At 41.5% G+C, this 17,500-nt stretch overlaps 2 protein-coding genes across 6 annotated transcripts in view; both read left to right on the top strand.

The window, feature by feature from the left end:
* Positions 1 to 10,324, top strand: part of LOC135092680 (uncharacterized) — a 94,522-nt gene extending 84,198 nt beyond the window's left edge. The window contains exons 1-11 of one of the 4 annotated variants that reach the window (XM_063991295.1): positions 261 to 418; positions 2,296 to 2,451; positions 3,011 to 4,210; positions 4,532 to 4,913; positions 5,462 to 5,650; positions 5,908 to 6,075; positions 6,310 to 6,526; positions 6,962 to 7,098; positions 7,470 to 7,579; positions 8,454 to 8,605; positions 8,882 to 10,324. In XM_063991295.1, the coding sequence (XP_063847365.1) occupies positions 3,021 to 4,210; positions 4,532 to 4,913; positions 5,462 to 5,650; positions 5,908 to 6,075; positions 6,310 to 6,526; positions 6,962 to 7,098; positions 7,470 to 7,579; positions 8,454 to 8,605; positions 8,882 to 9,687 (3,351 nt within the window). In that variant the 5' untranslated portion in view covers positions 261 to 418; positions 2,296 to 2,451; positions 3,011 to 3,020 and the 3' untranslated portion in view covers positions 9,688 to 10,324. The other 3 variants (XM_063991294.1, XM_063991297.1, XM_063991296.1) reach the window with 3 other exon arrangements.
* A 2,857-nt stretch (positions 10,325 to 13,181) lies between these two features.
* LOC135092679 (prohormone-1-like) overlaps positions 13,182 to 17,500 on the top strand; it is a 30,990-nt gene continuing 26,671 nt past the window's right edge. Inside the window, exon 1 of one of the 2 annotated variants that reach the window (XM_063991293.1) lies at positions 13,182 to 13,413. The gene's annotated coding sequence lies outside the window, so the exon portion shown is untranslated. The remainder of the gene's footprint in view (positions 13,414 to 17,500) is intronic. The other variant, XM_063991292.1, reaches the window with a different exon arrangement.

The raw sequence follows: 17,500 nt of genomic DNA, 5'->3' as shown, positions 1-17,500 counted from the left end.
TGTCTTTTCATTCAGTTATTTGTATTTTAAATATGTATTCGAAGTATCCAGGCCTTCATCATTACTTACTTTAGTTTACTTTTTTTATTCATTTGTTTCGATTTTAGATTATGTAATCAGATATTAATGTTATTATTTTTACTTATCTTAGCTTATTATGTATTTCTACTGAATTTTAACTACACAGAAAAAAAAACGAAAAACGTAAAAAAAGAAAAGAAAAAAAAAAAAAAGAAAAGGAAGAATGAAAGAAAGAAACACATTAAAACCACAAACAAAGCAGGGGAGCAGCAGATGTGGGCGGCGACAGAGGAACCAAAATAAAGAGTTACTGGATGTCTGAGCAACAACACAGCAGCTGCAGCGACAGTCTTGCCAACAGTGGGGAAATGTGTGGAGGTCACTGATCGCCACCTGGGTGAGACACGTGTGGGAATGGCGTTTTTTTTTTTTTTATGTAAGAAGGGCAGTGGCCAAGGGCATCAACAGCTTGAAAAAATAAAGGCTCACTAGAATGTCAGTTCCTAAAGAAAAGTCAAAAGAATTACCGGAAAACGAAGAAGTCTTTTGATATCTCTCTCTTGAAAACGTACAAGTCACAGGAAGGAGGAAACAGAAGTGAGCAGGGGTTCCAGAGTTTACCCCCCCCCAAAAAAAAAAAAAAAAAGTAGGGGGATGAAAGATTGGGAATACTGGTTAACTTTTGCATTAGGGAGGTGGACAGAATATGTGTGAGAGAAGTCATGTGCAGCGAGGAAGCGGGAGTAGGGGAGCCATGCAGTTAACAAGGTCATAAGAGCAGTTAGCGTGAAAATATCGACTGAAGATGAGATGCACCACTGCGACGATGAGAAAGAGACTGAAGACAGTCAGTTAGAGGCGAAGAGCTGATAAGGCGAAATGCTTTTGATTCCACCCTGTCTAAAAGAGCGATATGAATGGATCCCCCCTTCCTGGACACACATGTGAAGCGTACTCCATACATGGACGGATAAGGTCCCAGTACAGATTTAGCAGTTGGGGAGGGAGAAAAACTAGCTGAGACGACTCATAATACCTAATTTCATAGAAGCTGCTTTAGCTAGAGATGAGATGTGAAGTTTCCAGTTTAAATTATAAGTAAAGGACAGACCGAGGATACCCAGTGTAGAAGAGGGGAACAGGTGAGTGTCACTGAAGAAGAGGGGATAGTTATCTGGAAGGTTGTTAAGTTGATAGATGGAGGAATTGAGTTTTGAGGCATTGAACAATACTACGTATATTTACCCTTACCCAATCAGAAATTTTAGAGAAATTAGAAGTCATGCATTATGTGGCTTCCCTGTCTCCCTCCTCGGCTGCTCTACTTCTATACACAACAGTAAATCAATCTATCAGTCAATCAATTTGAGAATTCATATCGCAAGAAAATAAATAAAATAAAGATTCAACGTAAAGACAGCTAGAAAACAAGCTTAAAAACACTAAAGCAAATATAAGAAAATAGAAATAAGTCAAAAGGCCCTGAAACATTAAAAAGAAGAAAATATAAGAAAACCCGTTAGGAAACAAGAAACAATCATCATCAGCATCCAACAGATTGTTTGTTTGTATCTCTCTCGTTGTGTTGGAAGGTAGGCGTCCGCCCATCACAGCTGTCTTCCTTAGCAAGACAGGTCAGTTGCCACGCCTGTGATCGTATCATGGGATGTCACTAGGGCTCACAGGTCACGATCTCACGGCCCTGAACAAAAGAAGAATAAGATATCTCTACTCAGCAAGGCTGGATCCACATTCCCCACCAGTGCCCACAACACTGGTGAATGTCCCGATGCAGACAGTAGTACATAAGATTCATGTTCATATCTGTGTACGCTTACTTGTGTGTATTTGTGTATTTATCTGGTATTGCTTGCCTAGTATTGGGTAATGGGGAGATAAGGGAAGTTTCTTGTCGTGTATCACCTGCAGTACTAATATGCCAGCCATACATTGCTGATAATCCTTTATCCATGGTAAATGCTGAATCAGTTCGTGAGTTTGAAGGAAAGTTAGATAAAGTATGGATAGATGAAGAACAAAGATTTGATTACACTGCAAAAATAGGGAGCCTCAATCACAGGTTCGACCACATGACCATAAGATCCAGAATGTGTAATTTGGAGCTGGAGTCACAGGCTTGATCATCCTCTTCCAGGAGTCATCTGTGAGTTATACATTTCATATCTACGTACTTACGGCTATTGAAGGAGATACGGTCAGTGTGCTTGTCATGGCAACCCGAGCATGTATAGTAACACTCCACTTCTTGCCCAGGGTGTCACCACCTTGCACCCACCACAACTCCACCCTGCTGACGAGTCTGCTGGGCCTCCCTCAACACGCAACAGCACCTCAGCACGCTGCCAGGGCAAGTAGGACACCAGGTTGCCTTGTGGCCTGCTGACTGCTGAGTGCACAGTAATGTTTGAGGTATTTGCTGCTAATTTTGGATTTGTTTACATTTTCTTCCCAGCTTAACCTTTCATTACATTAAGGACATTAGGGAGCTTTAAAAGAAGATTAGATGGATTTATGGATGGGGACAATAGGTGGAAATATGTAGGTATATTTCATACAGGGACTGCCATGTGTAGGCCTGATTGCTTCTTACAGCTTCCCATATTATGTTCTTATGTATAATACAAAACAGTTAGCAGCACCAGAAGCAATGTGTGAAGTCTTTATAAGCATTTACAGGAAAGTTAGTGATGAAAAAGAATACATTTTGCAATTTCTTTGCAGTTCAAAGGTTGGATGTGGCTGTAGAACAAGTAAAGGTGTTTCAGAGTGTTTGATAATTAGGGAAAGTTGTACCAAGTGGCTGTCAGAGGCTTAATCCCCCTTATGGTGCCCCTGTTTTTTAATGAGCCTTTTCCAGACATTTGAATTTGTTTACTAAGAATTCTCAAATGGCGTGGTGCAATAGTCAGTCATACGTGTACATTATATTATGTGTCTAAGCATTAACCTGAGTTTTGTGTAATTACAGAAAAAAAGAAATGCCAGTCATGTATACCAAGAAAGTAATAGAGGATGAAGAAATGGGGATGGAACAGAAAATTAAGATGAAGAAGAAAAGAAAGCAAGATGAAGAAGAGTCGCTTGTTGACACTAATGTAAAGAAAAAAAAGGAGGGGGAGGACAAGGTTAAGGATGATGAAGACGAGAGAAGGACGTACACAAAGAGAAGGAGAAAAGACAGTGATGGTGATACTGACTGGAATGCAAGATGTGAAGACAATGCAGAAATTTTTAGAGCAAGAGCCATAAATAAAAGAGAAATGACAGAAGAAGGAGGGGAACTAGTGACACATAAAAAGAAGAAGAAAAAGAAAAAGGAGACCAAAGAGAAACCTGAAGATAGTGAAGGAAGTGAAGCACATTTCAAAGCAAAGAAAAAGAAGAGAAGAGAAGCAGAGGAAGAGGCAGAGATATCACAGCCATTATCAGAATCTTCCTTCACTTCATATCTTGTAAAAGAGAAAAGGAAGAGAGACAAAGGAGGAAGAGGAAGAGAAGGGGAAGAAAATATGTACTCTTCTGAAGACCATACATTCATTATGCCAGAAAGAAGAGAAAAGCAGATAGGTGAAGATAACAAAGGAGGAAAGAGTCAAAGAAGGAAGAAAAAGAGAGGAGCTGGTAAAGAAGGAAGGAGAGAAAAAACAAACTCACACTCAAGCCAAAGAATAGGTGAAGGAGGGATAGAAATGAGTGACGGAGGAAATAGGGAGGAAGAAAGCACAAGATTAACTGAGAATGCATCTCACTTGAAGAAAACAGAGGAAGAACAGGAAAGACTCAAGAAAAGACAAATAGAAGATGTATCCTACTCAAAGAAAATGGAAGAATGGGAAAGACTAAAGAGAAGACAAATAGAGGCCATATCTCAAGAAGAGGAGAGACTAACAGAAAGCATATCCCACTCAAGGAAAATGGAACAAGAACGGGAGAGACTAAAGAAAAGACTATGTGGTGGAATTTCTCGCTTAGCCTACAGTGGAATGCTTGGCTGGGAGACAGATACCTCTGTTGATGACATTGATTATAGTGATGATTTGTACCACCAGCCGAGGAGGGTTCTCAAGGAAAGGATGACCCTGGAGAGGAATGCTGCAGCTGCCGAGGTCGAAGGCCAAGTTATTTATAGTGAAGGAGAGGAGATCGATGGCTTTGTGCCCAGTTTGAGGTGGGTGCTAATGTCACTGCTTGTTTTCTCAGTTTGGTAGTGGTAGTGGTAGTGGTGGTGGTGATGGCTGTGGGGATTACTGTTGACTTTGTGTTTTTTCAGTCAGTTGTGGTTTTTACTTGTATTTTTCTTATTTTATATATTTTTTTATTTTTTTATTTTTTTATTTTCTTTTGTGTGTGTGTGTGTGATTTATATATTTTTTATTGTCTTTTTTTTATGTTTGGTATCCTGTTCTTTTCATTGTCTGCTATTTATCAGCTGACATTGGAGAACAGTAGCAACAACCCACCTGCAGAAGTATCCTCACATCCCCCACAGGTGCTCTGCAGATGGTGAGGATGAGGGGTGGGTAACCGTGGAGGTCCCCAGCATGCACCGGAGTTTCCCAGGGTTCATCCTTCAGCAGAGGGACATACCCACCCTGGAGGAGGCCACTTACAAGTTTCCCCAAAGTGCTGGCATTGCGGAGGAGGAGGTGGAGGAGGTGCAGGAATATGAGGACTACTGGAAGATAAAGGACATGGTTTTCCAGCCATCACGTTACACAGAGGAAGCCAAGAAGTACATTGATGCCAAGCTACAGTACACTGAAGACTACTTTGAAAGGTTGGAGAGTGGCAACCTCACCCCTGCTGAACTGAGTGAAACCAGGCCGGACAACTTTGATGACCCCTTCTACCCTACACCACAGCAGCTCGAGGTGTGTGTGTGTGTGTGTGTGTGTGTGTGTGTGTGTTTAAAGGGTTCTGTTTGCTATCTTTTGGCTCAGTCTGTTTTAATTTTTGCTTGTTCTTTGCTATTATTGTGTTGTTTATTTCAGACTTTTCTATTTGTGTGTGTGTGTTCAGCCACCACTCATTCACAACGATTTGCCTGTTTCATCACTCACTAGATGCTTCACCACTTATAACTTGCATTGCTGTACCACTCCACCACTCATTTCCTAAGATTTCCACAGTTTCATCACTCATCCACACACCACAGTTGCAACACAACCACTCATTCCCTAAGATTCTCCAGTTTCATCATTTTCACTTGCTACAACTGCTCCACCATTTGTAAAACTTGCATTCCTCCACCACTCCACCACTCATTCCCAAAGATTTCCAGTTTCATCACACACACACTCACTCACTCATTCACAAATCACTCACTCATAACTTGCACATCACCACTTCACCACCACATTCCCTCAACTAGCCAACCACCACCACCACCACCTTCTCTCATTGTTCCTGCCTCCCCCAGTTCCTTAACAACCTGAACATCACGGTGGACTGGCCACTGAGTGAACTGCACCTGCACCACCTGACCACCTACACCCTCTCTTCCAAGACCTATGCTGAGTGGCATTCCATGGGCATATTAGTGGAGTCATCACGCTTCACTCTTCGGGAGGACAAGATTCTTGCCCGGAACTGGTTTGCGTTTCAGAAGGTGTGTTTATTTTTAAGGTTTATCCATATCAGGAGACATTGTTTTCTTGTGTCTTTATGTTCCAACTGGGACTGGATGACTTGACTCTTATTTTCTTATATTTCTTATCTGGATGGCTTCTTGTACCTTCTCTATTACCTTATGCTTCTTGTGTCTTTTTGTTCCCATTTGGGCTGGATGGATTCTTGCAGTTTCCCTTACTTCTGTTTTTATCTATGTTCCCACTGTGGCTGGGTCACTGGTACCATCCTCTGCAGGAGTACGGCTTCTACGACCTGCGTCCATTGGTGTCGGCACGGACGGGCAGAGTGCTGCGCGAGTGTGGTAGGGTGATGGTGCAGCCCTTTGAGTACCTGAGTCAGAGGAACAAGGTGCACTTCCTCCTCTACCTGGGCAAGGATCTTCCCCATCGCACCCTGAACCTTGTGAGTGTGTGGTGGGGTGGAGGGAAGGGATGGGACTGATACAAGGACAGCTCTCCTCTTCTGTTACCCTTCTCTTTTCTCTTTCATCAACCTTTTTCTCTTTCCTTATTAGATATCACTCTTCTTGTTCCTCCTCCTTCATCACTCCTCTCTTTCCTCCTCAAATATCTCTTCCATTACAAGTTTGCTGTCAATTTTCTACTCCCTCACACTCCTCCTCCTCCTTCCCCACAGATATACAGGAAGGCAAGGAAGCTGCTGCCATTTCTCCGAGGGCGGTGTCTGATGAGGAAGGCCCAGCGAATGACGGGCTTAATGTTGGCTAAGCTACAGTATGTGATGGAGATCTTTGGTACTGACATGCTGGCTGCAGAACTCCTCATTGGCCCTCCACTCAGCTCATTCTTCAGTGTTTGCTTTCTGAACCACTTCATGCTGAGGAATATCAAGTGTATGTATGGTTTGTTTTGTGTGTTGGTTTGTGTTGGGCTCTTGAGGTTGGGAATGTATTGTAGGTGTTGTGAAGGTGTGCTGTGGGTAGGTGTGTGTACTGGTGTTGATGTAGGAAGTGTAGGTGTATTGAATATATTGTAACATAAGGGCATAAGAAAATAAGGGTTGGTGTAGGAAGCCATCAGGCCTACATGTGGCAGTCCCTGTACAGAACACACATACCTACATTCACCCATCATCCATATTCATAAAATTGTCTAATCTTCTAAAGCTGCCTAATGACTCAGCACAATCATGATTCCGTTCATCCACCACAATTTGAGAACCTATTCCTTTCTATCTCTTTTTAAATCTATCTTTTTCTTACGTTCTCGCCTCCCTTCTCTTAGTATGTGTGTGTGTGTGAGTTTGTTCACCATCTTGTCACCTGCAGTGCGCATTGGACCATGGAAGAAGGCGGAGGACCAACGGATGCTGCAAGGTCTAAAGCAGGTGATGAAGGTGCAGAGCTTTGAGATGGCGTACCACCTGAGGAAGATTCCGTGGATGCAGATCTTTCCTTATGTCAGGGTGAGTGAGTGGAAAGAGAGGATAGGTGGAGTAAGAGACTGATTGATTGAAGAAGTGAAGGAGTGAGTGAGAAAGGGAGGGAGGAAGGGACATAAATAGTGGAGAGAGAGAGAGCAGCAATAGTAGTAATATTTTAATATCACTCACTTTATATCTATCTTCTTCCCTCCTAAGACAAATACTAACTCTAATATATGTAATGATAATAATAATAATAATAATAATAATAATAATAATAATAATAATAATAATAATAATAACTGCTCTGTCTATATATATTCACATTCATGACACAAACCATTCAAATACTCCAGCAGATTGGGAAGGCATTAATCTTGATCCTCTATATGTGTGTGTGTGTGTGTGTGTAGACCAGGAATCCAACGTACATGAGAAGACGGATGAATATTCTGGCTGGCAGGAGTGGGGAGAAGTACAGCGTGTCGGTGATGAGGCAGGAGATGGTGAAGTTCATCCGTCTGTAAGTACCCCCTCTGCCTCCCTCTATCAGGTGACTTGTGTACTGTGTCTCTGAATGCCCTAAATGAGTAGTGATAGCATTTCCTGTGAATTAAATTTTTGACTACTGCTTTGGATCTTATTTGGGGATGGGCATCTTAGTGGTCCTTTTATTTATTTATTTATTTATTTTGTTTTTATTGGATTTTTGTTGCCCTTAGCCAATGTGCCTCCTACGTAAAAAAAAAGAAAAGAAATAATTGAGTTATCTAATGCTGTGGCTCCCAACCTTTTCTGAGTTGATGTGCACATGTAACTCTTGAGGAATTCATGTACTTGCACCTAGTATGATTAATTGCTAAAGTTTACATGGATATTTCACGTTTTCTGTAATTTTAAGACTGGAGATATGTGAATAAAAGTGTTGGGTTTTTATTTCAGACGTAGTAGATGAGATATTTCACATTTTCTCTAGTTTCAAGGCTGAAGATAAGTGAACAAAAGTTGTAGATTTTATTTCAGATGTAGTAAATGGCTGCTTGCTCTTAAATATTTAATATATAAGTGTTAAATGTATAATGCAACAAAATGCCTCGTCTCAAACCCGTGAGGTGTGAGTCATGTCTGAGTGTGATATACTAATACAATACATAAACTTGTAGTACTTTAATTTGTATTTAAATTGTAACACTTTAATCTCTTTTTAAATGAATTTCTTACCTGACACAATTTCTTTACATATTTTCCTACAGTGCACCCTTACACACACTGGCCATGTCTTGCACCCTGCCAGTCACCTTGCCTGTGACTTGTCTGAACCATTTACAGCACGACATCACTTCTTGCATCCTTCCTCTCCTCCTGCCAGCATGTAAGCAGTAGTCTCTCCCCCACAGGCTGTACAGTAAGCAGGTGGACAACTTTCATGGCCTGGACTGGGAGGGCCTGGCCAGGGAGATGGACTCGGCTAATCCCATCAGGCTGAGTTGGAGTTTCAGAAAGCTGTACTTCAACCACATCCCTTACAAGCACAGGATTACTGTGCCAGGTGAGTGGGTGGGAGAGAGAGAGAGAGAGAGAGAGAGAGAGAGAGAGAGAGAGAGAGAGAGAGAGAGAGAGAGAGAGAGAGAGAGAGAGAGAGAGAGAGAGAGAGAGAGAGAGAGAGAGTCATGTATGCAGGAATAATGAAAAGACAGTCAGTTATTGTAATGTAAGTTATGAAAAGGACTTAATGAAACTAAACATTGTACAATACAGAACAAAAAGTGTGTGTGTGTGTGTGTGTGTGCCTGGTAGACTAACCCTCACCCTCTCCCCACAACAGAAGGGCTCCAGTACATGTATGACGTCTTCATTCCTTACTATGAGAACTTAACTCAGGCAAATGATGCTGAGTTTCAAGGCACCCATCACCTCAACCCTGAACACCCTGACCTTGGCAACCCTGATGACCCTGACCCTGGTAACCCTGATGACCCTGACCCTGGTAACACTGATGACCCTGATGAGCCTGACCTGAGCATTGGTCCCGGTGAGAGGAGTGAGGTCAGGAATAGCATTTGTGGCCTTATTCCTGGCAATTGTGGCCTTGGTGACCTTAGTGGTGTAGATGGTGAGAGACAAGGCTGCATTACACACAGCAGAGGAGATGGTAGTGGTGACAGTGACCTCAGGAGCAGAGATGAGGTCAGGAGGGAACAAAGTGACCTTAGAAACTCAAGAAAGGTCAGTGATAGCAATTTAAGTGACCTCTCAACAGAACTAAACAACCATAACTCCAAGAAGGTCAAAGATCACTATCCAGATGACCCCAGGAACAGGAGGAAGGTCACAAAGAAACAGAGTGACCTTCAAAACTCAAGAAGAAAGGGCAGAAGGAACCACCAAGATGACCTCACAAGACCATTGAGGATGACCCGGGATGACCTAACACAACTCGGTAAGCCTCCTCTGCAGGAACTACATGATCTCACCTGCATCCCTCCCCAGTGTGACCTAGGTACCTTGAACGTCGACCTCTCAGACTCAGACGATGACCTGGCCTGGGGGAATGATGGGCTTGAGTTTGAGGAGGTCACGTTAGGTCAGGCTTTAGGGAGAGATGTTGTGTGTGTCAAGGGAAGTAGATAAAAAGGTGTTTGTTTTGTGGGTACCTTCATTTGACTTTCTGGTTCCATGTTGTAAAAAGGGTATATAGTAGTAGTAGTAGTAGTAGTAGTAGTATCATTATATGAAAAAAGTCATTTCATGATGTAAAACTGAACATAACAGGACAAGCAGTAGTATCATCATCATCATCATTATCATCATCATCATCATCATCATCATCATCATCATCGTCATCATCAACATAGGAAAAAAAGTTGCTTCCTAAGCCTTACATAACCTAACCTAATCTCACCAAACAACACTGAATATATTAAGAGAGGACCAAATGGAGGTAATGAAGCATCCTAAGGAATTGTAATTTAACCAAACCTAACGTAACCTAACTTAATGTAACTGAATAACAGTGAATATTAAATCTTTTCTCTGGTATCTAAACCTTATGGAGATCTCAGCCTGTCATTATCTTCTGTCACTTAAATGATAGATAATAGATGGGCAGGTTATTATAAGCATTACCATTGTTATTATTATTATTATTACTATTACTTTTATTGTTATTGTTACCAGTGCCTTGTCTTGAAGCAGCACCAAGTTAGTTTAAGAGTAGACAAAGGAGCAGACGGATTATAACTATTCTTTCTAAAATAAACTGACTGAGGATTTTATTTTTTGTTGTCCTGTGATGACAGCCTGACACTTTGCAGCCATGTCTGTCTATTTGTTTATCTGTCTATCTGTTTGTCTACTTATCTGTGCCTATGTGTTTGTCTATCTGTCTGTCTGTCTGTCTGTCTATCTCTTGTCTTTTTCTGTCTATGTGTCTGTCTATATCTGTTTTGTTTGTCTGTCTGTCTGTCCGTTCATCCCTAACATAAAATCACATATAAATGACAGCAGCACCAATAATAATAATAATAATAATAATATAACAATAACACTAAAAAATACATAACCACATACCATAACGTTTTGCCACACCCGGTACAATGCAACCAGCAAACCAGACACGGTGGGCGGACGTCAGCTTCACTGCCCTCCGGCGCCGCGCGAAGTCAGACGCTCCTTTGCCCTTTCATAGTCAAGCTAAGCAGACCTAAGTAATGAGAGGAGCCCAAGCTATCGCCCCTTCTCACCCACCCCTCACTGATGCACGCTTGCTCTGTATACGCGCCGCCTTCATAAATCAAAGCCTAATCAGTTACGGCCTCAGCATTGCTCGGGCTCCCCGCTAAGAGAGAGAGAGAGAGGCTAAGCAGATTCACGTGTTTACCTCGCTATACATTTTATAGGCTCGTATCTAGAAACGCTTTGCGCTCTCACCCCGACTATTTTCAAAGGCCACAGAGATAATAAGCCAGGTTCTCAAGAGTGTTTATCATGTTAATAATGTAGAAATGTTGTTAATCTGTCACTTGGATCATAAAGACACCCTTGAAAATGTGCAACTTCTATTGGATCCTTTTGAATGTAGTGATGTGGCACAGGTGTTTCAGAATATGATCCTTACAAAAACGGTAAGAGTGTTGCAATCAGTAATTATTTTAAAGCTTATTTTGCGTATTTTAAACAACTGAGGGCTGAATATTACCTGCTGAATATCCTTTGAAAAAAAATATGTGTCGTTTGTCGTAATAAAAGGAAAAAAGCTCTGGAAATTTAGAAATGTCCACCGTACAACACACACACACACACACACACCATTCCACCTATTAGTACTCGTCTCACACTCTCCTTTTTCTTCCCTCTCCCAAAGATGAATGACCATTTCCCTGTCCTTTTTCCCCTCTCCTATTCCCCTTCCCCTTTCACATCCCAATCCCTTTTACCCCTTTCACACCATTACTACCCTCCTCATACTCACCATCACCCTCTCACATCCATTACCCATTACTACTTCTCATCCCATTACTGCCACTTTCACACTCTCCTCTCCTTCCCTCTGCTCAAAGACGGATTACCCTTACCTCTTCCCCCTTCCCCATTCCTCTTCCCCCTTCCCATTCTCCCTTCGACCTGCATAGAAGTGGATTACAGGTGTTGCAGAAACGAATTTACCTGTCGGCCCACCTGAGTTATGAGGCTGTTGTGTTGGCCATTAAAGACACTGGCTGCTGATGGCTAGATGTGTGTGTGTGTGTGTGTGTGTGTGTGTGTGTGTGTGTGTGTGTGTGTGTGTGTGATGTCCTCTCTTCCCAGAAAGGTGATTTTTTTTTTATTGTTTTATGTAAGAGGAGTGCTGGCCAAGGAGAACAAGAACAGCAACAACAAAATAAAGACCCACTGAGGCGCCAGTCCCCAAACAGAGGTCAGAAACGATGTGGTACTGTTGTCAATTGAAAGTTCCCTCTTTTTATTATTATCATTATTATTTTTATTTTTGGCTGGCTTGTTTGTAAATTATCACGGGAGTCATGAAAACCCCAGTAAGCCACGTGTGGGCCTGATGGCTTCTTGCAGCTTCCTTGTTTTCCTTTTCTTTCTTAACTTCCACTAGAGTTTGGTAAACCATCACTAGTCATGAGTCAAGGGTGTTTTCATCATCCCAGTGATTGTTTACCAGGCACTAGTGGAAGTTCCTGGGGTTTTCAAGGGTGTCTTCATGACTTTCCTCACTTAGAACTCAAATAAGAGGAGCAATTAACCCTTTCACTGGGATATGCGGGGCCGCCGTGGTACAGTGGGACCGCATGCGTGTTGGGGCCGAGGGATCCTCAGGCCACGGTGCGAGGGCAGGAGGGGCATCCACTCTGGGGTAACGGTTCCCAAATGACAACTCTAAAGTCCTTCGTTAGGAGGCGCCGTCCTGGCCCTGATGCACTAGCACAGTGGTTGCCAACCTATGGGTAATTACCTACAAATGAGTAATTTGGATAATTTGAGTGGGTAATGGAAGGTTGAGAATGAAGGTATTCATATTGTTACGAATGTGTGAGTATGTGTGTGTGTATGCGTGCGAAAATGTAATTATTTGTGCAGTGTGTGTGTGAGAGAGGAAAAGGAGAGAAAAACGGACGCGTATAAATCTCTAATTATTAAACCTCCTTGGTCTCACGTGATAAGCGGTAGGTCACTTGACAAGCGGTGGGCGGCGGGCGCGGCGGTTAGTCAACGAGACAGAGGACAGGAAAAAAGCGCGTCTCCTGGCCGGAGTGCGGTTCCATGCTGTGCCCTGCTCTCCGTTGCCTTTGTGACTGTTGTGCCTTTCCTGAGCCTTTTCTGTGCCACTGCTAGTTTCGGAGCTACAGCTGGCCGTCATCACAGGCGAGCGCATATACGCGCATAGACTTCGAAAAAGTGCCTCCGAGGCTTGACTGCATCACGGCTCCCCCGCCCCGCTCGGCATAGCCACGGCGACCCGCAAACACAGGCATTCCTGGCTGCCGGGCAACAGTTCCCACCACTATGGGCGTGTGTAGAATAAAAAAAAAAAAAAAAAAAAAGAACTCGATGTGGTTGATAAAAGAAGTTGTGTCAAATAGCAGTGAAAGAGTTAAAAAAAAAAAAACATTCTCTCCTCTCACAGAGTGCAGGCACCTGTGAAGACCACGCGTACTCGAGAACACGGCGCGGTGAACGCAAGAATAAGTATTTAGAAGCATCTGCGGCGACGGCGGCAGCTGGCAACATGCTCTGGGTTTATATAACGAGCGGCGCCGCGCGGGAGGCAGACTGCTCCATTCCCTGCCTGGACGCGGCTGACGAGGCTCTCAACTCCCTGACGCCCCTGCTACAGCACCCTTACATAAGGTACGTGTGTTGGCAGCGAATTGACACTCTAATCCTCTGTCCTGTAGTTTGAATCGCTCTGTTCTCTCATTGCGACTATTTTCAAAGGTCACATAGATGATTACCCGGGTTTTCAAGACTCTTTCTCCAGACATAAATGTAAAAATTTTTATTAATCTGGCACTAGAACTGTATAAACTCTTGAAAACCCGTGAACTTACTAAAAGATCTGTATTCAGAAACGCTCGCTCTGCTATCTCGCCGTGACTATTTTCCAAGGCCACAGAGATGAGTGTTTTTGCTTTTAGCAATGTAGAAATCTTGTTAATCTGTCATTTAAACAGCAAAAACACTCTTGAAAACCCGTGTAGCTTCAATAACACAGAACCTTTTGAAATAGTGGAGGTGCGGCGCAGAAATGTTTCAAAATACGGACCTTTGCTTCTTCAGCTCACAAATACCGGAGCAGCGAAGCCTCAACAGGTGGCAGGACTTCGCCAAACTTCTCCCTCTCAGTAACCATCAAACTTCCCCGCTCCTTTCAGATTTCGAGGCTTTATTAATTTGTTATAGTTTGTTGATTGGTTTTGGTGTTCCCTTTTGACTTTTAAGCAAAGAGTGGGTAGCCTTTCCGCAGTACCTTATTCTGAAATACTTTTGTGCCGCGCCTCCAATACATTCCAAAGGCTCTAGGTAGTTAAAGAGACACGGGTTTTTAAGGTTTTTTTTTACGGCTCTAGTGAGAGATTAACAAGATTTCGACATCATTAGCCAGAGAAACAGAACCCGGCTGACCATCTCTGTAGAAAATAATCATGGTGAGAGAGCGGAGCGATTAAAAGTACTAGTTTGTGGCGGGAGGCAGCAAGGGTGTGAGGGCTCGGGTTACAGCCTCACCTTTCATGACACGCGTGGCATTTTTGTTCATCATTCATCTTGTCACAGCCCAGCTATCTGCTTTACCGAGAGAGAGAGAGAGAGAGAGAGAGAGAGAGAGAGAGAGAGACTTCGCTGCACACCTCCACTACATTGGAAAGGGTCTATGTAGTTGGTTACACTGGTTTATCCTTCTAGTGACAACAAGATTTCTATATTATTAACAGGAGAAACACTCTTGAGAACCCGGCCAATAAATTCTATGGCCTTTGAGAGAGAGAGAGAGAGAGAGAGAGAGAGAGAGAGAGAGAGAGAGAGAGAGAGAGAGAGAGAGAGAGAGAGAGAGAGAGAGGCAGCGCGTTGTGGTAGTTTTAATTTCCAAGGTTTGGGGAAGTAAAGAATGCGAACATTATAACTAAAGGAAAAGAATCAAGGGTCGAGATTTTGAAACGCTTTGTTCGCTCTTCAGGATTATTTTCCAGGGCCACAGAGATGATTGGTCAAGTTCTCAGAGGTGTTTTACCAATAAAGGATGCTGAATCTGTTAAACTATCACTTAAATCATGAAAATAGTCTGGAGAACGTATTACTTTTAGTAGAGCCTGCTAAGAAACCACTGGAGTGATGAAAACATACTTGGAAACCTCAGTAATTTCCAGTAGAGCTTGCTAAACTATTACTGGAATCATGAAAACCATTCGAAACTCCACTGATTTCCAGTAGAGCCTGTTGAACCTTCACTGGAATCACGAAAACACTTGAAAACCCCATTAATTTCCAATAGAGCCTGTTGAACCTCCACTGGAATCACGAAAACACTTGAAAACCCCATTAATTTCCAGTAGAGCCTGTTGCATCTTCACTGGAATCATGAAAACCACAATAATTTCCAGAAGAGCCCGTTGAACCTTCACTGAAATCATGAAAACCCTCGTAAACTCCAACAATTTCCAGCAGAACTTGCTGAAACATCACCGGAATCATGAAAACACTTGGAAACCTCAATAACTTCCACCAGGACTTGTTAAACCATCACTGAAATAACAACACCCTTGGAAATCCCAATAACTTCCACTAGAGCAGAGACATTTGACAACACGGCTCTTGACATGCAGGGCAGGAACAAAGACTAAAGCAACCAATAGGGAAGAAAACCAGAAGACAGAAATATACGAAGACTTAAGGAGGGGTAAGGAAGTAGGACAGGGAAAGATTGTGAAGATGACAGAAATAGCTGACTTCTGACTTCTGGCGTGTGAACGACGGAAGAATAAGAGAGAGAAGATCAAGGAAGAAAATAAAGAGTTTGAAGTAGTAATTGTAATAGAAGAAGAACGAGAATAAGAACATGATGAAGAAGATGATGAGAAAGAAGAGAAGAGTTCGGAGCAGCAATATTAATAGAAGAACAAGAATGAGAACAAATAAAGAAAAACGAAGGTCAGAAATAAAAATAAGAAGAAATCAGAAGAGATAACGCAACAAAAGAAGAAGAGAGAGAAAAAAATAAAAAGGAAAAGGAAAAAATACAAAACGAAGATCAGAAATAAGAGTACGAAAAAACAAGAAGAGATAACGCAACGGAATAACAAGAGAAGGAGAGAAAATAAAAAGGAAAGGAAAAAAACTAGTATCACTGATAGAATAAGAACAAGAATGAGAATAACAAGAATAAAAACAAAAGAAAATAAGAAAAAAGGACAAGAAAACAACCCCCACCCCCCATCCCGACATACACACGTACATACACACACACCGCCTCATTCTCTCCACCTTTCCCCGTGTAGAGATAAATGGTTTTACCTCTACAGGCGCTTAGTATGAACTTTTCCCTAAACTTAAGCTTTTTACACATAACTGAATATCGGCCTCGCTTGTTTGGGGAACTTAGGCTACGTGCTGTGTATATTTTCCATGCTTTTTTTTTTATTATTAATGATATTTTAGTCTATATTCAAGTTGGTATTGTACGGTTAGATTATTTTTATTATTTTATTTTATTTTATTATTTTTTTTCGTACGGTACTTAAGTATACGTGTACGAAAGTTAAGTTGGGGTAGAGTAAAGCTAGATTTTTTTCTTTGTACGATACTTACATATACGCGTACGAAAGTGAAGTCTGTGTATCGTATAGCTTTTTTTATTTATTTTTTCATACGATGGTTTAAGAATGCGTGTACGAAAGTTTCAAGACAGAGTAAGGGCAGTAAGGAAAAGAAAAGTGATAAATAGAGAAATAGAAAAAAAAAGAATAATACTAAGAGAAAAACAGGAAAAGGGTAAGTTTACAAATAGAAGATAGTTTAAAATACCAGAGAGAGAGAGAGAGAGAGAGAGAGAGAGAGAGAGAGAGAGAGAGAGAGAGAGAGAGAGAGAGAGAGAGAGAGAGAGATTAGGAAGAACTACATAAAATCACGATAAAAAAAGACAAATTAGCTAAAAAAATGACAGAAAGCGAGAGAGAGAGAGAGAGAGAGAGAGAGAGAGAGAGAGAGAGAGAGAGAGAGAGAGAGAGAGAGAGAGAGAGAGAAAAATATCGATGCAAGTTAGCTAAAAAAAAAAAAAAAAAAAAGGAAAAACAGGAGAAAATTTCGTGCAAGTTGGCTAACGTTACAGTTCTCTCTCTCTCTCTCTCTCTCTCTCTCTCTCTCTCTCTCTCTCTCTCTCTCTCTCTCTCTCTCTCTCTCTCACCGTGCAATAAAAAAATAAAAATAAAGTTGAGAATAAAACTGACTTAATCTCTTCACTGACGAAAAAAAAAACATAAAAGAAAAGAAAAGAAGAAATATAGGACATTTTTTTTTAGTTGTGTGAGATTCTCTTGCTATTTTTCTTTGTCTTTTATTTATTTATCTGTTTATTTTCTTTGATTGTCTTTGTGTTTCTATTTACATAATCTTTTATTGCATATGTTCAATATTTTGTTTTTCTTCTTTCATTAAGCGAATCTTTTATTTATTTATTTATTTATTAAATTTCTGATCGCTATACTAGAATCAGTACAAATGATAATAATAGTGATAAAAATAATAACAATAAATAGGATACAAGAAAAGTAAAAATAGTAAATAAGGAATAGCCAGAAGAAGATTATTGATAAAAACAAACTCTTCGTTAATTAGAGAGAGAGAGAGAGAGAGAGAGAGAGAGAGAGAGAGAGAGAGAGAGAGAGAGAGAGAGAGAGAGAGAGAGAGTCTGTTTGCTTCTTCCATTCATGTTTGGAATTAATTA

This window comes from Scylla paramamosain, chromosome 40, assembly GCF_035594125.1.
Source record: "Scylla paramamosain isolate STU-SP2022 chromosome 40, ASM3559412v1, whole genome shotgun sequence".
Taxonomy (NCBI): Eukaryota; Metazoa; Arthropoda; class Malacostraca; order Decapoda; family Portunidae; genus Scylla; species Scylla paramamosain.
The sequence above is the reverse complement of the archived record's forward strand: the minus strand, read 5'-3'. Positions and strand labels throughout refer to the sequence as shown.